The 20010-nt window shown below is 39.9% G+C and overlaps 1 protein-coding gene across 1 annotated transcript; it reads left to right on the top strand.

Annotated features, from left to right (window-relative positions):
- The first annotated feature begins 5359 nt into the window (after positions 1 to 5359).
- SRSF10 (serine and arginine rich splicing factor 10) lies at positions 5360 to 19616 on the top strand. The gene is made up of 6 exons (XM_069223956.1): positions 5360 to 5595; positions 10531 to 10635; positions 14131 to 14234; positions 15277 to 15445; positions 17336 to 17389; positions 17825 to 19616. Exons 1-6 carry the CDS (start codon positions 5531 to 5533, stop codon positions 18054 to 18056), a joined length of 729 nt encoding a protein of 242 aa, XP_069080057.1. The 5' UTR covers positions 5360 to 5530; the 3' UTR covers positions 18057 to 19616.
- Positions 19617 to 20010: the final 394 nt, after the last annotated feature.

A 20010-nucleotide genomic window follows, 5' to 3' on the forward strand; every position in this document is an offset into this window, starting at 1 on the left:
GCTGAGAGCCCCCTCTTACTCCTCAAACAGAGTTGAGGCCCCCAGGTTCCTCCTGGGTCCGGCCAGCGCCATTTTGACGCAAAACACAACTTTGTCATAACCAAGGCTTGTTGCCGACTTCCAACACAAAATCACACCTGCATCCATCTTCACGTCGTGGGACATCCTTTGCATCGCGCAGGAACCCGCTGGCATCTTCCTACGGTGAATTCCTGCAGTCTTCGTCCAACCGGGGACTCTTCTTTTGCACCCTCTTCTGGGTTGGCAGGGGCTCCTGTCCTTACTGGAATGTCTTTCGACTTCTGTACTTGGTCCACTTCTTTTGCAGGTCTTCAGGTCCAGGAAACCAGCAGTTGTTGTTTGCAGACTTGGTTGGTTACTGCAATAATCCATATCACGGGGTGTAGTGTGTCCTAAGGAAACTTGCAGTACTTTACTCCTGCTTTTCTTGACCCTGGGATGGGGTAATTTACTTACCTTTACTGTATTCTTACTCTCCCAGGGATTCTGCACAGACTACACTTGTCTAGGGTGGAATTTGTGATTCGCATTCCACTTTCTTAGTATATGGTTTGTGTTGCCCCTAGACCTATTTTCTCCTATTGCATTCTATAGCATTTCCTATTGTTTGCACTATCCTATGTCTAATTACTTGCCTTATTTTGGTGCCTAGTGTATATATTGTGTATGATACTTACCTTCAGAAGGAATATTGGGCCATATGTACGAACACATTTTCCCATTGACACAGAATGGGAAAAACCCTTTGCTACATCTGGCCCATTGTCTCTAAGATATTTTTGGTACTGTGTCACCCAAATAAATACCTTTATTTTTGGTAACACTGAGTATTGTCTTTACTTGTGTATAAGTACTGTGTAACTATAAGTGGTATTGCGTGAACATTGCATGTCTCCTAGTTCAGCCTAAGCTGCTCTGCTATAGCTACATCTATCAGCCTAAGCTGCTAGAACACTGCTACTTCACTAATAAGGGATAACCGGACCTGGTATAAGGTTTAAGTACCCAGGGTACCCACTACAAACCAGGCCAGCCTCCTACATTACTTATTTACTGTATTGGTGTATTTAAATGCTTTACATACCTGTCTCCTCAGTTAAGCCTGGCTGCTTGTTGCCAGGCTACCAGGAGTTGCGCTAGAGGCTACTTTGTGGGACATTATCTGGGCACTACCCTTTGTTAGTGGTGTAGCGCTAGTGGTAGGTGTGTACTTACCCCTACCAATACCCAGCCTCTAACAGCCATGAATCGTCATAGTCACAAAGACAACCATGATTTGTTACAATATCATATACAGTTCTTGATCAATATTCAGGCTGTACAGAACCAGTTGTAACTTACTGATCCACCAAGTCTCCTTACATTGCAGTTTCAGTTCCCTGACCCTACCTCATTGATGTTTATGTAAATAATTTATACTTATTATTGAAATTTGACTCAAATTTCTATGTTGGTGTTGGTTCATGTAATGTATGGCAAGGTGAGACTTTCTATCACAGTTTAGCTTCATGTTGCACTGTCTTTATTTCAATGGTCTGATAGTGGAACCAATGTACTGTAAAGAACAAATACAAATCACAATGTAGACACACAATGTGGTATTGCAGTTGGTAAAATCCTCAATTCTGAAGAGTTTAGTATGGTCATAGTTGAAAAACATTAAAGTTATGTCATTCACATAATTGCAGCATATGCATTTTCCGCATCTATGGCAATCGATAAGTTTACTTCCTAACCATGTGCCAATCTTATTATGTGTATTTCTGGTGGTATCGCTGGAACTAAGGACATTTTTAGATATGATTACAAAAAAATAATCCTGATACAGTTGTTTTGCATTACTCAATGGCAAGTGGAGTCTGAATCTGCTATATGTGGATTGTTATTGTATTTGAATATAAGGGATAATGGTCTTAAGTGTGGTGAAAATAATTTTGGATAGATATTAGTATTCTGTTACATAATGGACATAATTTAAGCTATCTTTGAACTTTTCTTTTTTTACTTTTTCTGTTTACTATTTGCTTGTGGAAGCATATTTTCAGCCTCAACAAGGGAAGGAACCATGTAATTTGAAGGATATGGTGAAAAATTTATATTGGACTAGGAAATAATTTCTATGATGGCAATATGAAAAAAGATTGTGGACACAACGGGTAAGATTTGATTACTTGTGGTAGGTCTAGCTGGATTTCTTTTTAAAAAATAGGAAGGTAATCATTGTATTTTTGTTTCTCATTTATAGATGAGCATATTTGCTTAGGATAATGTTTTCTTCTTATTGGCTAATGTGCACAGTTTGGAACTTGACACTTGGGAAAGAGAACAGCAACAGTACTTTTTATGTGAATTAGACGTGATTTAAATTAGGTAAATTCAACTGTGAGAACTTTGATTGTAATCCCATATTTACATAGGGGGTTTGGATATAATAGCAAAGGATACACAATGTATTATGGACATTATTGCATCATTAACATCTTGGAACTCTGTTGTGCCCCTTATCCTTGGTCTAACACTTCAGTACGGTCATTGAGTCTCCAAAGGTCTTAATTCTACTTCTTTTGAATTGTAATCTTGTTGTTTGCTCAGATTTATATTGTAGATGGATAAGGGAGTTTCACTTAGGCATTGAATTTGTGTACATACTGGATTTCATTTATGAAATGAAATTACATTTATTTTTATATAGCGCACTACTGCCTGGAGGCATCTAGGCGATTACTACTGCAGAAGGAAGACAAAGGAAAAAATGTGGAAATTAGCAGAGGAGATCCTAACAAAGGGAGAAAATAAAAATAAATTGCTGATTAAAAAGCAACGTTTCAGGGCCTTCCTAAAAACGCGAAGATCTGCACATTTATTCAGATTACAAGGAAGGGAGTTCCATTCTTTGGCTGTACAGTGAATGAACCTTCTACCTCCCCAGTGATCTCTTTTCGCTTTGGGACCATCACATTAAGGGCTGAGGTGGACTGTAAGATTCTGGATTCTGGATGTAAGCTTTGGCCACTCAAATCTTTAAAAGCAATGCAAAGTGCTCTGAAGTCAATGCACTTGCAGAGAGGTAGGCAGTGGTGCTAAGCCAGGACTTGAGAACCAGAATGATGCTTAGGGATCCTAAGTAGCATATGTGCTGCAGAGTTCTGCAGAACTTATCATTTATTTATAAACTATGCTGCAGATTAACATGTAATGCATTGCAATAATCCAGTTTCGAAAGCACAAGTTTGGTAACCACCAGTTTGTGCATGTCTTGTGGAATAAAAGGACAGATCTTCCTCAGAATTTTAAGAATAAAAAAAAGCCAAGGAGGTCACTGCATTGATGTTTTTATCAAATGACAATTTGTCATTGAAAATGATGTCCAGATTGTTAGCTTTAGGTACTGGTGTAGGTAGGGCTCAAGTTCCTATGGCCACCAAGTAGGGACCAGAAAGATGTGTTACTCCCCAGCAGGATCACCACAGTTTTGCCCGCGTTTAGTTTTAAGGAATTGTTGGACATCCAATTATCTGAGTGTTTTCTACATAACTGACGACTGAGAATCCGAACGTTTTGATTAGCGTGTCCAAGTGGGTAACACAAAGATTGAAAAGCCAGGGGCTCAAAGAAGAGAACTGCGGGACCCCAAATGGCAGAGAAAAGGGTCTGGAGGAAAAATTATCCAAGGCCACAAATTGTTTTCTCTTCTAGAGAAAGGATTTTAGAATGGCCAGAGCAGAACCCTGGATACCTAAAGAATTAAGCTGATCAATCAACATAACATGGTTGACTGTATCTAATGCAGCCGAGAGATCCAAAAGGATCAAGGCTGCATCTGATTCTGAATCTAGAAAACTTCCAAATTCTTCTGAAGCAACTATCAAGGCTGACTCTGTACTGTGTTCAGCCCTGAAGCCAAACTGTGAGTGGTCCAGCAGATGGTTAGACTCAATGACTGTTATCAGTTCTCTGTTAAGCACCTACTCTATACTTTTGGCAGGGAAAGGGAGGTGCGATATTGACAGATAGTTATTTGGGTCTAAAGGAAACAGATTTGGTTACTTCTTAAGTAGTGGCAAAATGCATCCTACTTTCCATGCCTTCAGAAAGTAGCCTTGGCTGATCATTTCATTAAAAATGGTAAGTGTGAACAAACAAATTGATGAGTATTTTTTTTTAATTACTGTTTTTCCTGCAGCTCTCAAGAAGTGGAAGAACAACCGCGAACTACATGTTGGCTCTTGCAGGATTGTCTTATGATTGAATACTGTTTAGCTTTATATGCCATGTTTGAATACCAATTATACTTAAGGCTTTCAGTTTTCCATTTTTACTGATTTTACAGATACAGACAGAAAGCAATCTATTTCCTGTTTGTATTTATTTTTAAAAGTCGAAAAATACAGAAAATCACACATTTTGTGAGTGACTCTCCCAGTTGTGCTTCATGAATTCCAGAAAAACTGCTAAGCAGATAAACATCACTTGGTTTTAAAAACAAGAACAGATTTCCTTAAATATAGGCATCTGCTAGCATATTTGTATATAGTGCTAATATTTACCTGTTGGTGTCGTGTTTTCTTATATTTGGTTCCTTAATTTGCTAAAACTGGGAAGGCATCAAAGTATGAATACATGTTTATCAGGTACATAAATGTTTACAATCCATATATTCTCAAAACATAAAATAAATATGGATAAATACCGATAAATCGGCTAAAAAATAAATATGGATAAAAGCAAACAGAAATGTTTAAAAAAAACATAAAACGAGAAGGCTTAAACTTGCGACTAACAGATCCAACATTAGTAAAGACATTATTTTCACCCACATTGGACATACTTTCGCAAAGTCTAAACAACACAGATGCCCAGAAAGTTCTATTACTTTTTTGTAGGCAATGAATTTTCATGGCCCACATGGGCTTCTTAGACCCCTAGAATCCCGGAGACGTGCCTGTTTTGCATAGTGAATTGGTTTCCTCTTTATTCTACTCTCTCAAAAGCACACTCCCCCACTTCCGCTTCTCGTCCAACAGTGCTTGGAACGCGGGGCTGGAGCTTTCTGTTGTTGATGGTTGGTTCAGTTGATGCAGGAGCCGAGCTCAATGCCGACATGAAATTGAACTCTATTGCCAACCTCATTTGACCGCCCACAGTCTCATATTTAATACCTAGATATTATTTTCCACATTTTATCAGACACGTAGTATAACGTAATGCCGCTTCACTCCTAACGTTCGTTCTCGGACGGCAACCTTTGTTAATGACAATTCTTTAACAACCAGAAGAAAGACATATAAATAAACATATATATCTTGAAACACCCGCTACGTACACTCCCCTGCCAACGCGAGGTTTAAGCAGTCGCGCAATTGTGACGCACATCCGTCGTACGTACACCGCAGCCTCCGTGGTCTCGCTCACCCTGAGTGTCTGCCTCCTTTCCTGCACCTCGCGCACCGACGGTTGGATTTTCGCTGCTAAAGACGCTTCTGAGGCCGCTCTCCGTTTTTTTGCCGCAATGTCCCGCTACCTGCGGCCCCCAAACACTTCTCTGTTCGTCAGGAACGTAGCGGACGACACTAGGTTTGTACCACAACAATCAGGGATGTATTTCAGATTTTCTGTTTAGTTTTTTTTTTTTTGCACGGCTAGTGGTTCCCGCCTTCAACGGTCCCCTCTGGAACGCAGACACCGGGAATCAACCCAACCCGAAGGAAACAATGGCGCTTATTTCTTCTCGACCTGTAAGCCAACCTGGGTGCCGAGCTAGGTAGCCTATCAGCAAAAGCTTGAGTTGGACCGCAGCCACGAGGCAATTGCCGACTGGCACACGGTGTATCCGCCTTTTTGGGTGGTATGTTATCTGGAAGTACCTAAGCAGGTATCGCGCAAGCTTTTTGGATGAGAAATGGTTGCGCTTTGCAACTAGCTCTTGAATCAGCCGGGTAAATATTATTTGCTGTGCAGTAAATCCTGCTTTGAAAGTTTTTCCGCAGCTCATATGAGGTTGTCGTCTTGGTACGCTACTCTAGGTGCGCTACCGGTATGCTTTTGTATAAATCTCGAGTTTTGACGTTTAAGATTCGTTTAGAGCAGGTCGTCTGAACGGTACTTCAGGGTAACGCGTGCGCCTTGAATGCGTGCAGTTAAAGTAAAATCACTGAACGGTAGAAGACGGCAGGACGCGCCAGATTTTGGCACTACATTTTTTGCTATGATTAAATAGGACTGTAGTGGGAATAAAAGCGCAGTATGTTTTCACTTTTCTGTTTTATTGGTACCCGGCATGCAAAGACTGGACCCTCCTGTTGTGAAGAAAAGCACAACTCCGATGTAATGTTAGCTGAAAGGATAGTTGAGGGTGTTCAGCACTTACAGCGTGGTAAGTAGCTGTGGAATCCGCTACACCACGCTCAGTTGTAACGGCACGAAGTGGTTTCAGCTACGCCCAGTTTTTTTCTTAAAGCGTTAGGCAAAACGTACATTATCGCTTTAGGGAACTTATTGCAAAGCAAAATTAAAGCACAGTAAAGGTGCGTGAGATGATTGTTTACCAGGCGATTAAAATGTAAAATGTTATGAAAGCTGGTTTAAGATTGTACATTTTAACCCAATAAATGATGAGTATTTTGCACAGTCTAAAGTCAAAAATCCGCATTTAGACGCGCATTCTGTCGAGCAATCAAGAACTCAGATTTGGATGGATTTACTTGTCTGAGACTATGTAGAACAGAAAGATACATCATCACAGTATTATGCAAGGACGCCCAATTACAACATATCTTCGGTTGAATCTTATGGCTGGGTCAGGTACCATACTGTGTAGTGACCAGATAGCATTCTGTTTATTGGGATCGAGTGAACGCCGACCAGAATCTCTTGAGCCCCTTTCCTTCACTAAACGCTTTATAGCACTGAAAGATACATATATTACGATTTAGTTTAGAACAGGAAAGGCACAAGGATTTCCAGAGTAGCGTTTGACTGCGGCTTTATCTCAGCAGTATTGGGGAGTAGTAACTTGATCTACCGAATGAGTTTGGTGTTCCTACACAGCAGATAGTGCAAGTCGTATGTTAGCAGCCAATTGACGATGTTTCTCTGCTGTGTAGCTCAAACGATGAACAACCTGAGAAGCTACGGCTTTATTTGATGTCTTTAAGTTGTCCCTCCGTGGCTGGTTAAGGGGTTTTAGATCTCATTGATTAAACAACACAACGTTTAGGTAAGTGGTTACAGTTGTCTGTAACATGCCCCTAATGTTACATTGCGTTTACGTAACATTGACACTGAGTGGTCCTACACGCTCTGCAAGACTGCAATGGGTTGGTGGTTCATCTTGGCTGCAGATAGCAAGCATCCTACTTAGGGTTTCACTGTGCCGGAGCACCATACTCGCTGTTCTCTTCTGTCGGTAGAAATGCCGCGAAAGCAGACGCTCTAGCCTCTGCTCTTTTGATGATCCCCAGTCACCAAAATGCCCCATATCACTGCCCAATCTTAAGCAGCGTAGAGCGGTTTGATATCCAATGAGTTGTGCTGTTATGAGTGCTCAAACTATATACATGTACCATTTTATACAGTTACCAGGCATCCAAGGTAGCCGATAGCTGTTTAGTTAATGAGCATTACTGAGTAAATTTAGTACACGTAAGTTTAGTTTACAGTCTATACTAACTAGGGCGTAGGCGTCAAGCTTTGGTTGGCTTGCTCTGGACTGGAACATCAGCTGTACTTTTCTGATCGCCTCCCTGTCACTGCCCACCTTCCAGTCTTTCCTTCTGCCACCTCCTCCACCCTTTGCCCATGGTGCTACACTGAAGGCTGGGGCTACTAAGTGTTAAAACGTTTGCCTGTGCGACTTTGGCGCCAAGCAGAAGATTTCTGGTTTAAAGGGTTGCTGTAGGGCCTTGCAAAATACCAACTATTAATGATTTAAGGCATAATTATACCCGGGCGGTGCACATAACCAATATTTCTAGATTTTTGTACCACAGGGACTTGTTATAATCAAATTAAACCAAATACACAGGAAAATATCACACTGCTGGTGCACTGCTAAACCAGAAAACTGATTGTGGCCCTAATCCAAGAGGCCTTGACGTTAATGTACCTAAACTTTTCAGCGCGCCAAGGACAAACTAAGGGCAATTGACCCATTGGGCAAATGTCTAGTTATAGGCAGACAGATATTCAAGAAAAAAACCTTGTTTTGCAGCAGTTTACAATTCTGTGAAAGTAATTAGCTGATTTTCACTGCGACCTGCCATTTAGAAATCGTGGATCACATGCATATTACCCCTTTGCCACCAGGCCTTTTCCCCCTCCTGTGCCGAGCCTTTTGTTGGTTATTTGGGGCAGTTCCAAACAGCCTCCACTGAGATGATGGCTTGTAATTGCTATGAAGGCATTTGAATCAAAATCATTGAATAAACGAACAGTCTAAAATTATGTCGCATTTATTCAGTTTTTGAGCTGCATGAAGTTCTTGATTTATTGGAACATGAGTTGCATGTTTCTTTACTTCTTCCTGTCCATTTACAAGATGACAAAATAAAAAAATTGCAACTGTTCTGAGGAAGTGCAACAACACAAAATACATCCTGCCATTGAATAATGCATTTAATCTTTTGATATTACTTAAAGAATGTTTGCTGAAATATAAAGAGTGAGAAATAGCTATCAAGAAAACCTTTACATTTCCAAAATGGCCACAAGATAAGGTGTTGAGAAGCAGTGGTTATTTGCACATCTCTGAATTCCGGGGTGCCCATACTAGCATGTGAATTACAGGGCATTTCTCAAATAGACGTCTTTTTTACACACTGCCTTACATTTGGAAGGAAAAAATGTAGAGAAAGACAAGGGGCAATAACACTTGTTTTGCTATTCTGTGTTCCCCCAAGTCTCCCGATAAAAATGGTACCTCACTTGTGTGGGTAGGCCTGGCGCCCATGAAAGGAAATGGCCCAAACCACAACGTGGAGACACCAAATTTTTTTCACAGAAAACAGGTGTTTTTTGCAAAGTGCCTACCTGTGGATTTTGGCCTCTAGATCAGCCGGGGGGAGAGGGTGGGCCAGAAATGGCCTAAAATAAATTCTCTCCACCCCCCTGGGGAGTGGCCCTTGCCTACGGGATCGCTCCCCTTGCGTGACTGCGCAAAAAAAAAGATCCCTGGTGCCTAGTGGTTTCTGCCCCCAAAGTGGGCCGAAATGGCCTAAAAACAATTTGCCCCTCCAGGGGAGCGACCCTTGCCTAAGGGGTTGCTCCCCATCCGTAAAACAAAACAAAAAAGAAAATTCCCCGGTGCCTAGTGGTTTCTGCCCCCCTTGGGGGCAGATCAGCCTAATTAAAATAGGCTGATCTGCCCGCCAAGGGGGGCAGAAATGGCCCAAAATAAATTTGCCCCCCAGGGAAACGACCCTTGCCTAAGGGGTCGCTCCCCTTGCGTGAAATTAACGAAAGAAAAAAAAAACCCTGGTGTCTAATGGTTTCTGTCCCCCTTGGGGGTAGATTGGCCTCATAAAAATAGGCCAATCTGCCCCCTAGGGGGGCAGAAATGGCCTAAATATAATTTGCCCCCTATGGGAGCGACCCCTGCCTAAGGGGTCGTTCCCCACCTCTAAAATATATATTTTTTTATCCCTGGTGCCTAGAGGTTTCTGCACCCCACCCCCCCTCCATCCCTGCCTTGGGGGGGAACCCCACAGAGGGAGCGCAAGCACTGTGCCTTCAGGACATAACCATTACGTCCTGGGCACAGATGGGGTTAAACTAAGCAAGCCCTGTTGCCTTTAGTGGTCTGATAATTCAACAGCAGGTCAAGATGTTCTCCCACCATCTTTACATCTCGCGGGCTTCCTCATTGTAATATATTAGTGTGTGATTTGTATGTGAGGTGAATTCGACAAGCAAAGGATTGAGTATTGTGTTGTATTTCCATTTTGTAGCTGCCTGTTTGACTATTACGCCAACTTCCCCAACTGGCTCTGCGCATATTAACATGAATGCAGTGTTTCTAATTATTTTGTTGAAATGATAAAAAAAAACGTGTAGGAGCTTAAATCGAATCTAGTATTTGCTCTCTTGTTTCTTTGCTTGTGGAGCAGAATACATTGGGATAATATTGAAAAAAGATGGTGTCTGAAAATTTTACTTTAACTCTTGAACCTTTGTGGTCGATTTAATTGTCCTTTTGCGTGTTTAATACGCTAGAGACTTGCTTTCCTTTTAAAGGAGTACTTTTGTGTTCAGCATAGTACTTTGCACACAATGCTGTATGTCGCAATAGTTTTTTAAAGATTTGTTTTGGGGCTAAGTGGGTACATTCTGACGTCAGTGTTTATGGTCGTTAACATACAAAACATTCAGCCGGTATGCAAGACCCAAGTTTATATTGTTCTTTCCAACTTTTTTCCAATCAACAAACATTTTTACATGGAACTTTACCATTGCATCTAGTTTGAGCTGCTGTGAAAGAACACTGAACTACAGTGTGTTAATGTTATTTTTCAGATCGGAAGACTTGCGTCGTGAATTTGGCCGTTATGGGCCAATAGTTGATGTGTATGTTCCACTTGATTTCTACACTCGTCGCCCAAGAGGGTTTGCATATGTACAATATCCTTTCCTCAAGATGGCTGATTGGTGAGAGGTTTTTCGAATTTGAAATGCAAGTAATGAGTAAGAGGTAACCAACCTAACACGATTGATATGCATGTTTATTGTCTTTGTCTAAGGTTGAATTGTGAGATTTGCCATCCTGTTAATTTCATCCTTATAATTCAAACTGCATATTTAATACTAAACCTTACATCTAAATATTTTTATATTTAGTATTAGTGGAGTGATTAAAGTTAAATGTTTAATCACAAATACATTGTGTATTTAATTACGCAACCTTGTTTTAATACATGTGATTGATATTGCTTTCTGCTTAAAAATCTAAAAGAATTTCAATCACTTGCTGGAAAACAATTTGTGGTCATGTTATTAAACTGTCCCCTAATTTTACTGTCCTCTGTTGTTACCTCAGAGATTCTAAAGCTGTACAGTAAAGGCGAATCGCAAAGAGAAAGCATGAAAGAACCTTTAGAGTAGAGTTCAACAATTAACACAAGTAGACAAGCCAAAGGCCTCTTAATGATCAGGCTGGAAAAGAAGGGAAAGATTGGGAAAAGACAAGTAAAGAAAAGCTGGAAGAAGGACAAGCGGTGATAGGAGACAAAGCTTCGGTTTATCTACACAAGGGGGAAAAGATTTTGGTCAAAGTAAAAGATTAAACCATTGGGCAAGCACACCATGACAAGTCCTTCTGACAAGCACTTAGAATTAAAGGTCAAGATGGAGTTGAATGGCCAAGACAAAGAAGTCGTGCCAGATGTATCCTACAATGCCAAGATCATTGATCTATCTTTTGTAAGTACTCAATTTGGGCTTGGTGAGCAGAAAAACTTGTGGGCAGTTGTTGTTCAGTATATTTGTGTCATTTGGTGAATTGGCCTCATCTTCATGATGCAACAAGTACATTTCTCAAAGCTCTTTAGTTTTCACTGAGTCTTTTGAAAGCAATTTGATAATCTTCTTTAATTGCATTTAATTTGTTGAGGAAGAATTAAAATCTGTTTCACGAAATGCCGGGGTGAGTTGACGTTTGGAATTGTCTGAGGAGTATAGCCCTCTTGAGTTTCAGTAATACTTCACTTCAGGGCATGTATGTTGTGTTTTTTTATATGTAACTCTCCCCTTTTTTTTTTTTCTCTCTTTCACCCACTCCCTCCCACACAAACTACATCACAACATCCATATAGACTCCTAATACTTTGGCTCACCAAACTGAGTAGCATGGATATTTGTAAAACATCAGAGCCATGATTTTAAGCTTTTTTCTTATGAAGAACTGCAGTAGCTTAGAGGGATCTTAGAGTCCACCAGTTACTTACCATTTGTTGGTGTGATTTTCACTCTAGTTAACTGGCCCTTGTTTGGCCAGGAGTACTGACGTTACTGCTTCTTGCGTTTCTCCCTCCCCAGGAGAATGGCCCTGGTGCAGCTTCCTCGCTTTCTGGTCGTCCCTCCGCTGCTCGCATTTTCTGCCTTAAGCTATTTTCTTCTACTCGTGCCACATACTAAGCTTACATGTTTGCGTCAGTCTCCTTTTCGTTGCTTTCCCCACTGCTTCAGCTTTGTTTTGCTGACCACCTTCTATAGTGTAGTTTGAACAACACCCCATCCCAATTTCTCCTCCTCCTCCGGGGTTATTGGCGCAGAGGCACTAGCAGGGTGCCAGGCAGTTGCTAGAGAAGGGCACAAGTAGTCTAGGGCCCCAAAAAATGGTCAGACGCCCGTGGGGCAGGTGTGTCGGAATAAGGTAGTCCAAGAAAACAAACCTTACTGCCTCTGGTGGGGAAAACCAGCTAGCTACACAAGCAACATTAAAACAAAATCTGCAAAGCCAGTGGGTCTCTCCTATGCAAAAACATCTGGGTTGTTTCTGTACTCGATAAACATACAGCCATCCTGGTAACGGGTTTAGTGAGTCGGAACGTAGAAAACACTTTGCCCTTGGACCTCCTTTCCTAGTTTGTCCATACCCTCCTCTCTCTTTATATAGCAACCCTGTCTGCTTGTTGGACATGGGTTTTATGCTTTAATTTAAACAGCATTGGCAAAACCATTCGGTCTGGCCTGTGCGAGATGTTAGTTTTGTGAGTGTTTAATTATGCATGTTCAAAAACTGATGCGGTCAGTTGAACCAACAAATTGACCAAGCCACATAGCGGTACTCTGTGGCATTGTCTGGGGATTTTTTTGAGGTGATGGGGTGTTGTGCAGTATTGTTCAATGCAAAAAAATAAATAAATGCAATGATGTGGTCAGCGTTGACCAAACTAGCACTCGAGGCCCACCCGTATGTCATGTTGCTCATCAGGTACGTGGTTGTACAACATTGGTGAAACTTTGACACAGCCAAAAGATCTTGCATGGGCAAGACCTATTGACTTAGACAATATGTGTTCTAATGTAGTTTAACAATGAATGTCTAGTCACGTTGTATTGGGGCCTCATCAAAGATCTGCAACGTGCTTTCCAAGCACACACATGAAATGGATATATTTTGTCTTTCTGAAGAGTACTTGCTTTGGCATGATCTCTCTTGCATGATAAATAAGGTCTGTGTCCCACTTGAACTGCCATCCTTGCCACTCTTCTAGTAATTCCCAGTGCAAATTATTTTCCAGTACTGAATATATTTTGATATCAGAATATCTACGCACCAGTTGTTAAAATTTGGATCTCCTGTGCAGCACATTGTATGGACAGGTGCAGCTAATCTAGCCGTACCCTTATGTTAAATATAGAGGAGCATTTTTTAGGCAACCCTCATCCCTCGTGCAGTTATGCTCTGGACAAACTCTGTTTTTTATTTTTAAGTAGAGAGATTATCAAATTTAGACATGCTGTTGTGGTGTGTGTGTTTTTTTTTTTTTTTTTAGAACGTTGCAAAATCGTGCTAGTTTGGATAGCATGAGAAAGCACTTACTATATCAGTAGCAATGTGGGGACTTGAATTCTGATAGTTAAAGGTTAATAATCAAGTCTAGTTACTACAGGTTTTTATCGGCCATAAACTAATTGAATACACGAGACGTTGCAGATTGTGTTCAAGTTTAATATGCCTATAATTGCCTTTAATTATGTAGAAACTCCACAAAGTTGTTTAGGAGATATAAATGAGGCATGGAAAAGGCTGTACTCAGCATATTGTAGAACGATACGCTATTAAACTTCAGTTAGCTATTATATTTTAATATGCCGAGGTATTGTTACACCTGTTGCCATGCAAGAGTCTCGCATAGGTATGTGTATTCTTGAAACAGCACTGAGTTTGCGATGTTGTTGTGGTGTGTGTGTGTGTATATGTGTATATGTATATATATATATATATATATATATATATATTTATATATATATATGTATATATATATATATATAGTTTAAAGCAATATATCTCTGTGCACTATCTTTTTTTTGGGGGGGGGCGGGGTGTCGGGTCTTAACTGTCAGCGTTTCTACGCAACTCCCAAAATTATCAAGTACCTTAACAGTTGGCACATTTGAAGATGTTCGTGATGCAGAGGATGCGCTACATAATTTGGACAAGAAGTGGGTTTGTGGTCGCCAAATCGAAATCCAGTTCGCGCAGGGTGATCGAAAAAGTAAGTGAATGAGAAAAGCATGTATCCTTTTTCAGTTGCTTATTTGAGGGTAACTGAGTTTTTATACCAGTTTGCTGTCATGGTATCCTTTCAAAATGGCCTATGTTTGAGGTTGACTGCTACATCGGCTTGCTGGAGTTCATAGACTAAACTGATAATAATACCTGGTTTTATCTGCAGTGTTTATCGTCTGATCACTTGAAAGAACATTATGTTATGATATTGTGTAGCACCTGGTTAAAGACGAAGCCTTTAAATTTAGTGGCAAGAGAAAATGGCTTTACTCTGCAACTCCTGCTTCCTACATGGTCCTGATGGATTGTATACAACTGTTTGAAAAATAACAAAAGCCGTTTTTGAGATGTCAACCCGTTGAGCAATAAGTGGGTGCAGTTTGCATTCGGCTGTAAAATGTTTGTTATGAAAAACTAATGGGGTGTTTGGGGATTAAAGTCGCTGGTGGCTGCTTTTACGGGACCCACCCAATCGAAAGCTTTTACGAAATCCAAATATTCAAGTCTCCTGTAATAAAAGTCAGATTACGGCCGGTGATGATTCAGAAGGATGTGTGCGTTTTTAGTCTGCATGGTTTATAATGGCAACTTGGGCTTCATTAAATTGTGGCATTAATCAAGCCTTATGTGAATTAATTGGGTATTGTTGATGCAGCTTATGTACATTCTGAGTAGCTGGTGTTGCCAATCCAATATCTAAAAAGGAGTGGCTAGCGGGTATGTTGTTGTCTTTTGGTCCTTCAAGTTTACATGTTACTTTGCTCACTTAGCAGAAAGTGTTTTTAGAAGAAAGCTAAGGATTCGTCCATTTGTGTGTAGGCTGCAAGTATGAGAGTACATTTGTTTCAGACTGGTATTTGAGTGCCCACGTGGAGTACAAAGAACAATTTTGCAGTGAGATGCAGAATATGGACTGCATAGCTCTTGTACTTAATCCTAAATCCTAATTTGCAATAAATATTTGACTGCCTCGTCTGTTTATTTTTGGTTTTGATGTTTTAGTTATATCATGTTTTTTTTCCCCTCAGCACCCAATCAAATGAAAACAAAGGAAGGAAGAAGTGAATATGGTTCTTCAAATTATGATGATGATTATGATCGATACAGTCGGAGATCCAGAAGCAGAAGTTATGAGAGGAGACGGTCCAGAAGTCGTTCTTTTGAGCAAAACTACAGAAGATCATACAGTCCTAAGTAGTAAGCGAATTTGCGTCACTCTTGAATTTGAGTTTTTTTTTTTTTTTGCACTTGTTAGAGTTCGTGCAGGGATGAATCGTTTGCCCCTTTGTGTATGTTATTTGAACTTGTGTTCATATCGTTTTTCATTGCCCCATTTTTATAGGTTGATGCACAGTATATTAACTTATATTGCTAAATAAATTGTGCTCTTTAAAGCACGGTAACTGACTTGTTTACACATTCATAATGGAGACCAAAGATCAAATTCCATGGCACTACAGTATTAAAGTACTGTTACAAATCATTTTACAGAGTGAAAAAGGAGCTCATGCCTAATTACACTTTAGCAGGCAAGGGTTTAACCACCTCTACTCTGCTAAGTCTGTGGTGGGGGAAAAGCCCGGTTTGTCCGAATCCAATATGCCCCTGATTCCGGGGAGGGGTATTTGGGCCAGCTTGCCCAATCATTTTGATACAATTAAATAGTGGCTCGGACAACTCCGATGCCCTGTTCACAAGTTATGTGCTAGTAATGTATTTTTTATAAAAAAATATCCGTGCAGACTTATTTGTAGGTGATATTCCAATTTAATATAAGAGCCAAGTAGTGCATGATTACCACGAATCTTTCAATGAATGTTTATATTATGCAAAGAATTCTTGAGCCAGTTCTTCAACGTCGCATATCAGGAAGAGATCACCAATGGATCTATAGATTTTTTTTTGTGTATATAATAATACACACACCAACTCCTACATGCACAATTTTACAACGTTCCTATTTTAAGCTGCAGGTATGTTTTTTTAGTTTTTTTTTGGCTTGGTGGACTGCAGATTAATAAATTGCAGTAGCTTTTGCTTAACTTGTGAATTTCTTGCCACATTACAATTTAGTATTTTCACCCTTCTAGCTCAACTGAGCTGTCACGTTTGGAAATTGTGGTGTCTATTGCAAGAATTGGGTAAATGAGGTTGAGGCACGGGGTATAAAATTCCCATTAGTGAACTTCCAGACTAGATAGATGCTTGTATGCCTGTCGCATCACTGAAACCTTGGTAGTTTACACTGTACCATCACTAAATACTAAGTTTTATTTAAATTAAGTTAATGCTTTGTGCTGTGTGTGCGCGCACGTATATTTTGCACTCCCCTGCCACCCAAAATCTCAAATAAGTGTATGAGGTGGTTTGGTAGTGAACCATTCCATATCTGACATTTCTCTAACTTGATTTGGAAGTCCCTTTTCATGATTACTTTTTTTTCTTTTCAAAAGCTTTGCTTCTGAGAATTTTTCGTTTTCAATAGCCAAACTTATTTTTAGGTTCCGACAAATTTCCACCCCATTTTTTTTTTCCCGTTATCTACTACATCTTTTAATCTTGCCTATCATTTTGATTTAATCGTGCTAATGTCTGCATTTACCATGATGCCTTGGGGTCACAAATGCTGGAATGGAAGACAAGGGTGCTCCCCATTTTGACTATCATTTTGATGTGTTTAAATGTGTTCGGTGGAGAATGAGCTGTGAACTTCTGAGAAGCTACTCAGTTGTATTGGGTAAAAAGCCACCAACTCATGGTTTCAATGTGTTGCGCCCAGTTGTGTAGTGTGTTCAAGTTGACAGTGCTTAATGCAAAATAGAATGCTGTCTGGTACAATATGTTGCTTTGGCTTGGTGTAGAGCAAAAAAAAGGCTGGTTATTGCTACATAATCATTCCACTACCCTAGCTCTATATATAATTGTATCGACCCAGTAAATCAGGGAGTTTTTACTATTCTTTGTTTTAAGCGGTATTAACGAGTGTTAAAGCGGAAATGGCAGGTTAATAACTGCCTTTTTTAGTGTTTCCAGCTGTGAAAAATATCAAGCAGGATGTTTCCTGACTCATTTTTTCTCTTCCTCCAGCCGCCCATCTGAAAAACCATCAAGGCGCAGCAGAACACATTCAGACCACGGCAGGTAGGTTATTCCCATGAAATATATACTGCAAGTATCCATTTGAAAATTATTTCTTAGACTAGTAATGGGCTGAGGTTTTACTTTGCCTGCTTTTCTTTAAAGTGGTAAATTATTTTAAAAATTATCTTCAATGAAGTGTGGAAAAACATGGCAGAAGTTTTTGGGCAATAGTTGAATGCTCAGATCAGTAGGTGCCGTGTGTTCGCTTTAAGTGAGTAATGTGACTGCTGGTATTTGGCTGCTCTCAAATGTATCTAAACGCAGCTCTTTTTGAGTTCTGAAAGAGGAATGGGTAAAGTGATAGCGCTGAAATTAAAGTATTAAAACCATTCCTTAGCTTGGAGTAGGTTAGACAAACTTTATTTGTACATTTATTGGTGAAAGGAAAAGAGATTGTTCATAACAATGCTTATTTTGTTATTTCTTAACTTGCAGATTAAACCGCCGAAACCGATCTTTTTCCAGGTCTAATTCAAGGTCACGGTCGAGATCCCCATCAAAAAAGGCAATGAAAATGAAATCGCGTTCTCGGTCTCACTCTAAGTCTAAAACTGGTTCAAGAAGTCATAAACCAAGCTCACGATATGAGAGGGATGGAAGAAAAAAAGGACAAAACAGATCTAAATCGCATTCTCGATCACACTCCAGATCTAGGTCAAGGTCCTAGGCCTTAGGTTTTGAGGGCAGTGAGTGTTTTCATGCGTAACTTGTTCACATACCATTATTCTGTCCTATCCACACAGCAAACAAATAGTAGGCCGCTAAAAAATACATTTGTACGTTTAGTGCAGTGGTCATCCACTAAAGTGGCATACTTTTTCTTTTTTAAACAGGTCTTTTTGGATATTTTCTTAATTGTGGCTAGGGCATCGTGAAAAGTCATTTGTATGTTTAACGTTGTGTAAAACATCTGCAAATAGATAGAACCCTGACGTCCCCCACCCCCCGCACACACATTACCACTCTTCAGTGAAGACTGGTTACTGAAACAGTGTTAAATGATTTGATACTCTGCTGTATGTTATTGGTGTAATTGTGCCATAAATGGGTACATTTAACAAGAACGTTTTTCTGAAGTGTTATACTGTTGCAATACAAAAAATAACATTTAACTTGTGCTCTAGAGCAGTGTTCCCCGGGCCGCGGACCGGTGCCAGTCCATGGATCAATCGGCACGGGCCACCCCACTGTGGCGGGCGGTAAATGTTTGATAATTTTTCCGTGGCCCGCTTGTCACACAATGGGACAAGCGGGCCACGGAAAAATTATCAAACATTTACTGGTCCGCGGCGATAAAAAGGTTGGACAACACTGCTCTAGAGAATTGAACATGTGGGTGGGATAGGGTGGTGAGGTAATAGTTAACATGACGGAACGTAGAAAGTAGGATTTATGTTTAAACATTTGTAAATTAAAACATTTGGATTTCATTCAATTAAACGGTAGAGGGGCTTTCATAAAACCATTCTTTGTAAGGCAAATTGTAATGTGTATTTGGATGTATGACCAGTTTGTTTCTAGCAATATAGGCAGAGTGCTCACCTTTTGGCAACCTCAAACATTTGGTTGCTTTCCGTTTTAAACTGAGGCAAAACAAATGCCTCCCCACACAGTATTTCCAAACCCGTAGATTTGTTGGCCATATGATGGGAATAATAATAGTGAAAAGGTGCTTATTTGTTGGAGAAAAATGGATTTGTCATCCCTGGAAAAAATGTTTGAAGGTAAATCCAGAATGTTTTTTTTTTTTTTTTCAAATTTTATTTATAGTGACTCTAAACTTTTTTCAAATGTTCCCATCACATTTGTTTAGTTTAGCCTGGTTACAGATTAAACATGTTTCCAGTCTACTATATGTTAGTGTATTCTTTTGCCTTTGCTAGTCTACTTAACAATTTGAAACAAAGCCCCTGAATCTAGGATTAAAAAAAAAAAAAAAAATGCTGTCACCTACAGTAACTTTAAAGTTTTTAAATGAGTGCAAAGAAGTTTTCATGGTTAACAATTTTACACCTTAAAGTCTGTTCTGTTGTCTGTTAATGTTATATTTCTAGTTGCAGCAATTTATCCACACACTTTTCTTTTAGTATGTTTTAGCTATTTTGATGAATGGTTTAATATGCAGGTTTTCCTTGTTTCAAAGCAGTGGTGTGCAGATCTCCGTTGCGGGATACTTTTTTTTTTTTGTGTGAAAATCTTGTATAAAGGTATGTTTTTAACAAACGTGTGTAATCCTCTTGTGTGCTTATTTTAGAGACAGCATGTCTTATTCAAAAAGAACTAGCACCGCTGAACTAATTTTCTCCCTGTTGTAATTAAGTAAAAAAAAAAAGTTAATGATGTGCAAAAAACATTTTCACATTCTGGGTAGTTTTAGCACAGGTTCCAAATATGCTGATTATTCTGCAAACAATACTGCAGGGAGAGAACAGATCGTTCAAATGGCACAGTGGTGAGGCAATTCATATATGTCTAGAAATATTGTAAAGATATGTATTAGTCAGATTTTACAACCCATTGATGCTTTTAATATCCGTCGCCATAAGTGAAATTGTCACGTGAACTCATCTGATGGGAGCTGACACCCCCAAGGGTGTGTGACATGGTGAGTGAGATGGGTG

Source organism: Pleurodeles waltl, chromosome 3_1, assembly GCF_031143425.1.
Source record: "Pleurodeles waltl isolate 20211129_DDA chromosome 3_1, aPleWal1.hap1.20221129, whole genome shotgun sequence".
Classification (NCBI taxonomy): Eukaryota; Metazoa; Chordata; class Amphibia; order Caudata; family Salamandridae; genus Pleurodeles; species Pleurodeles waltl.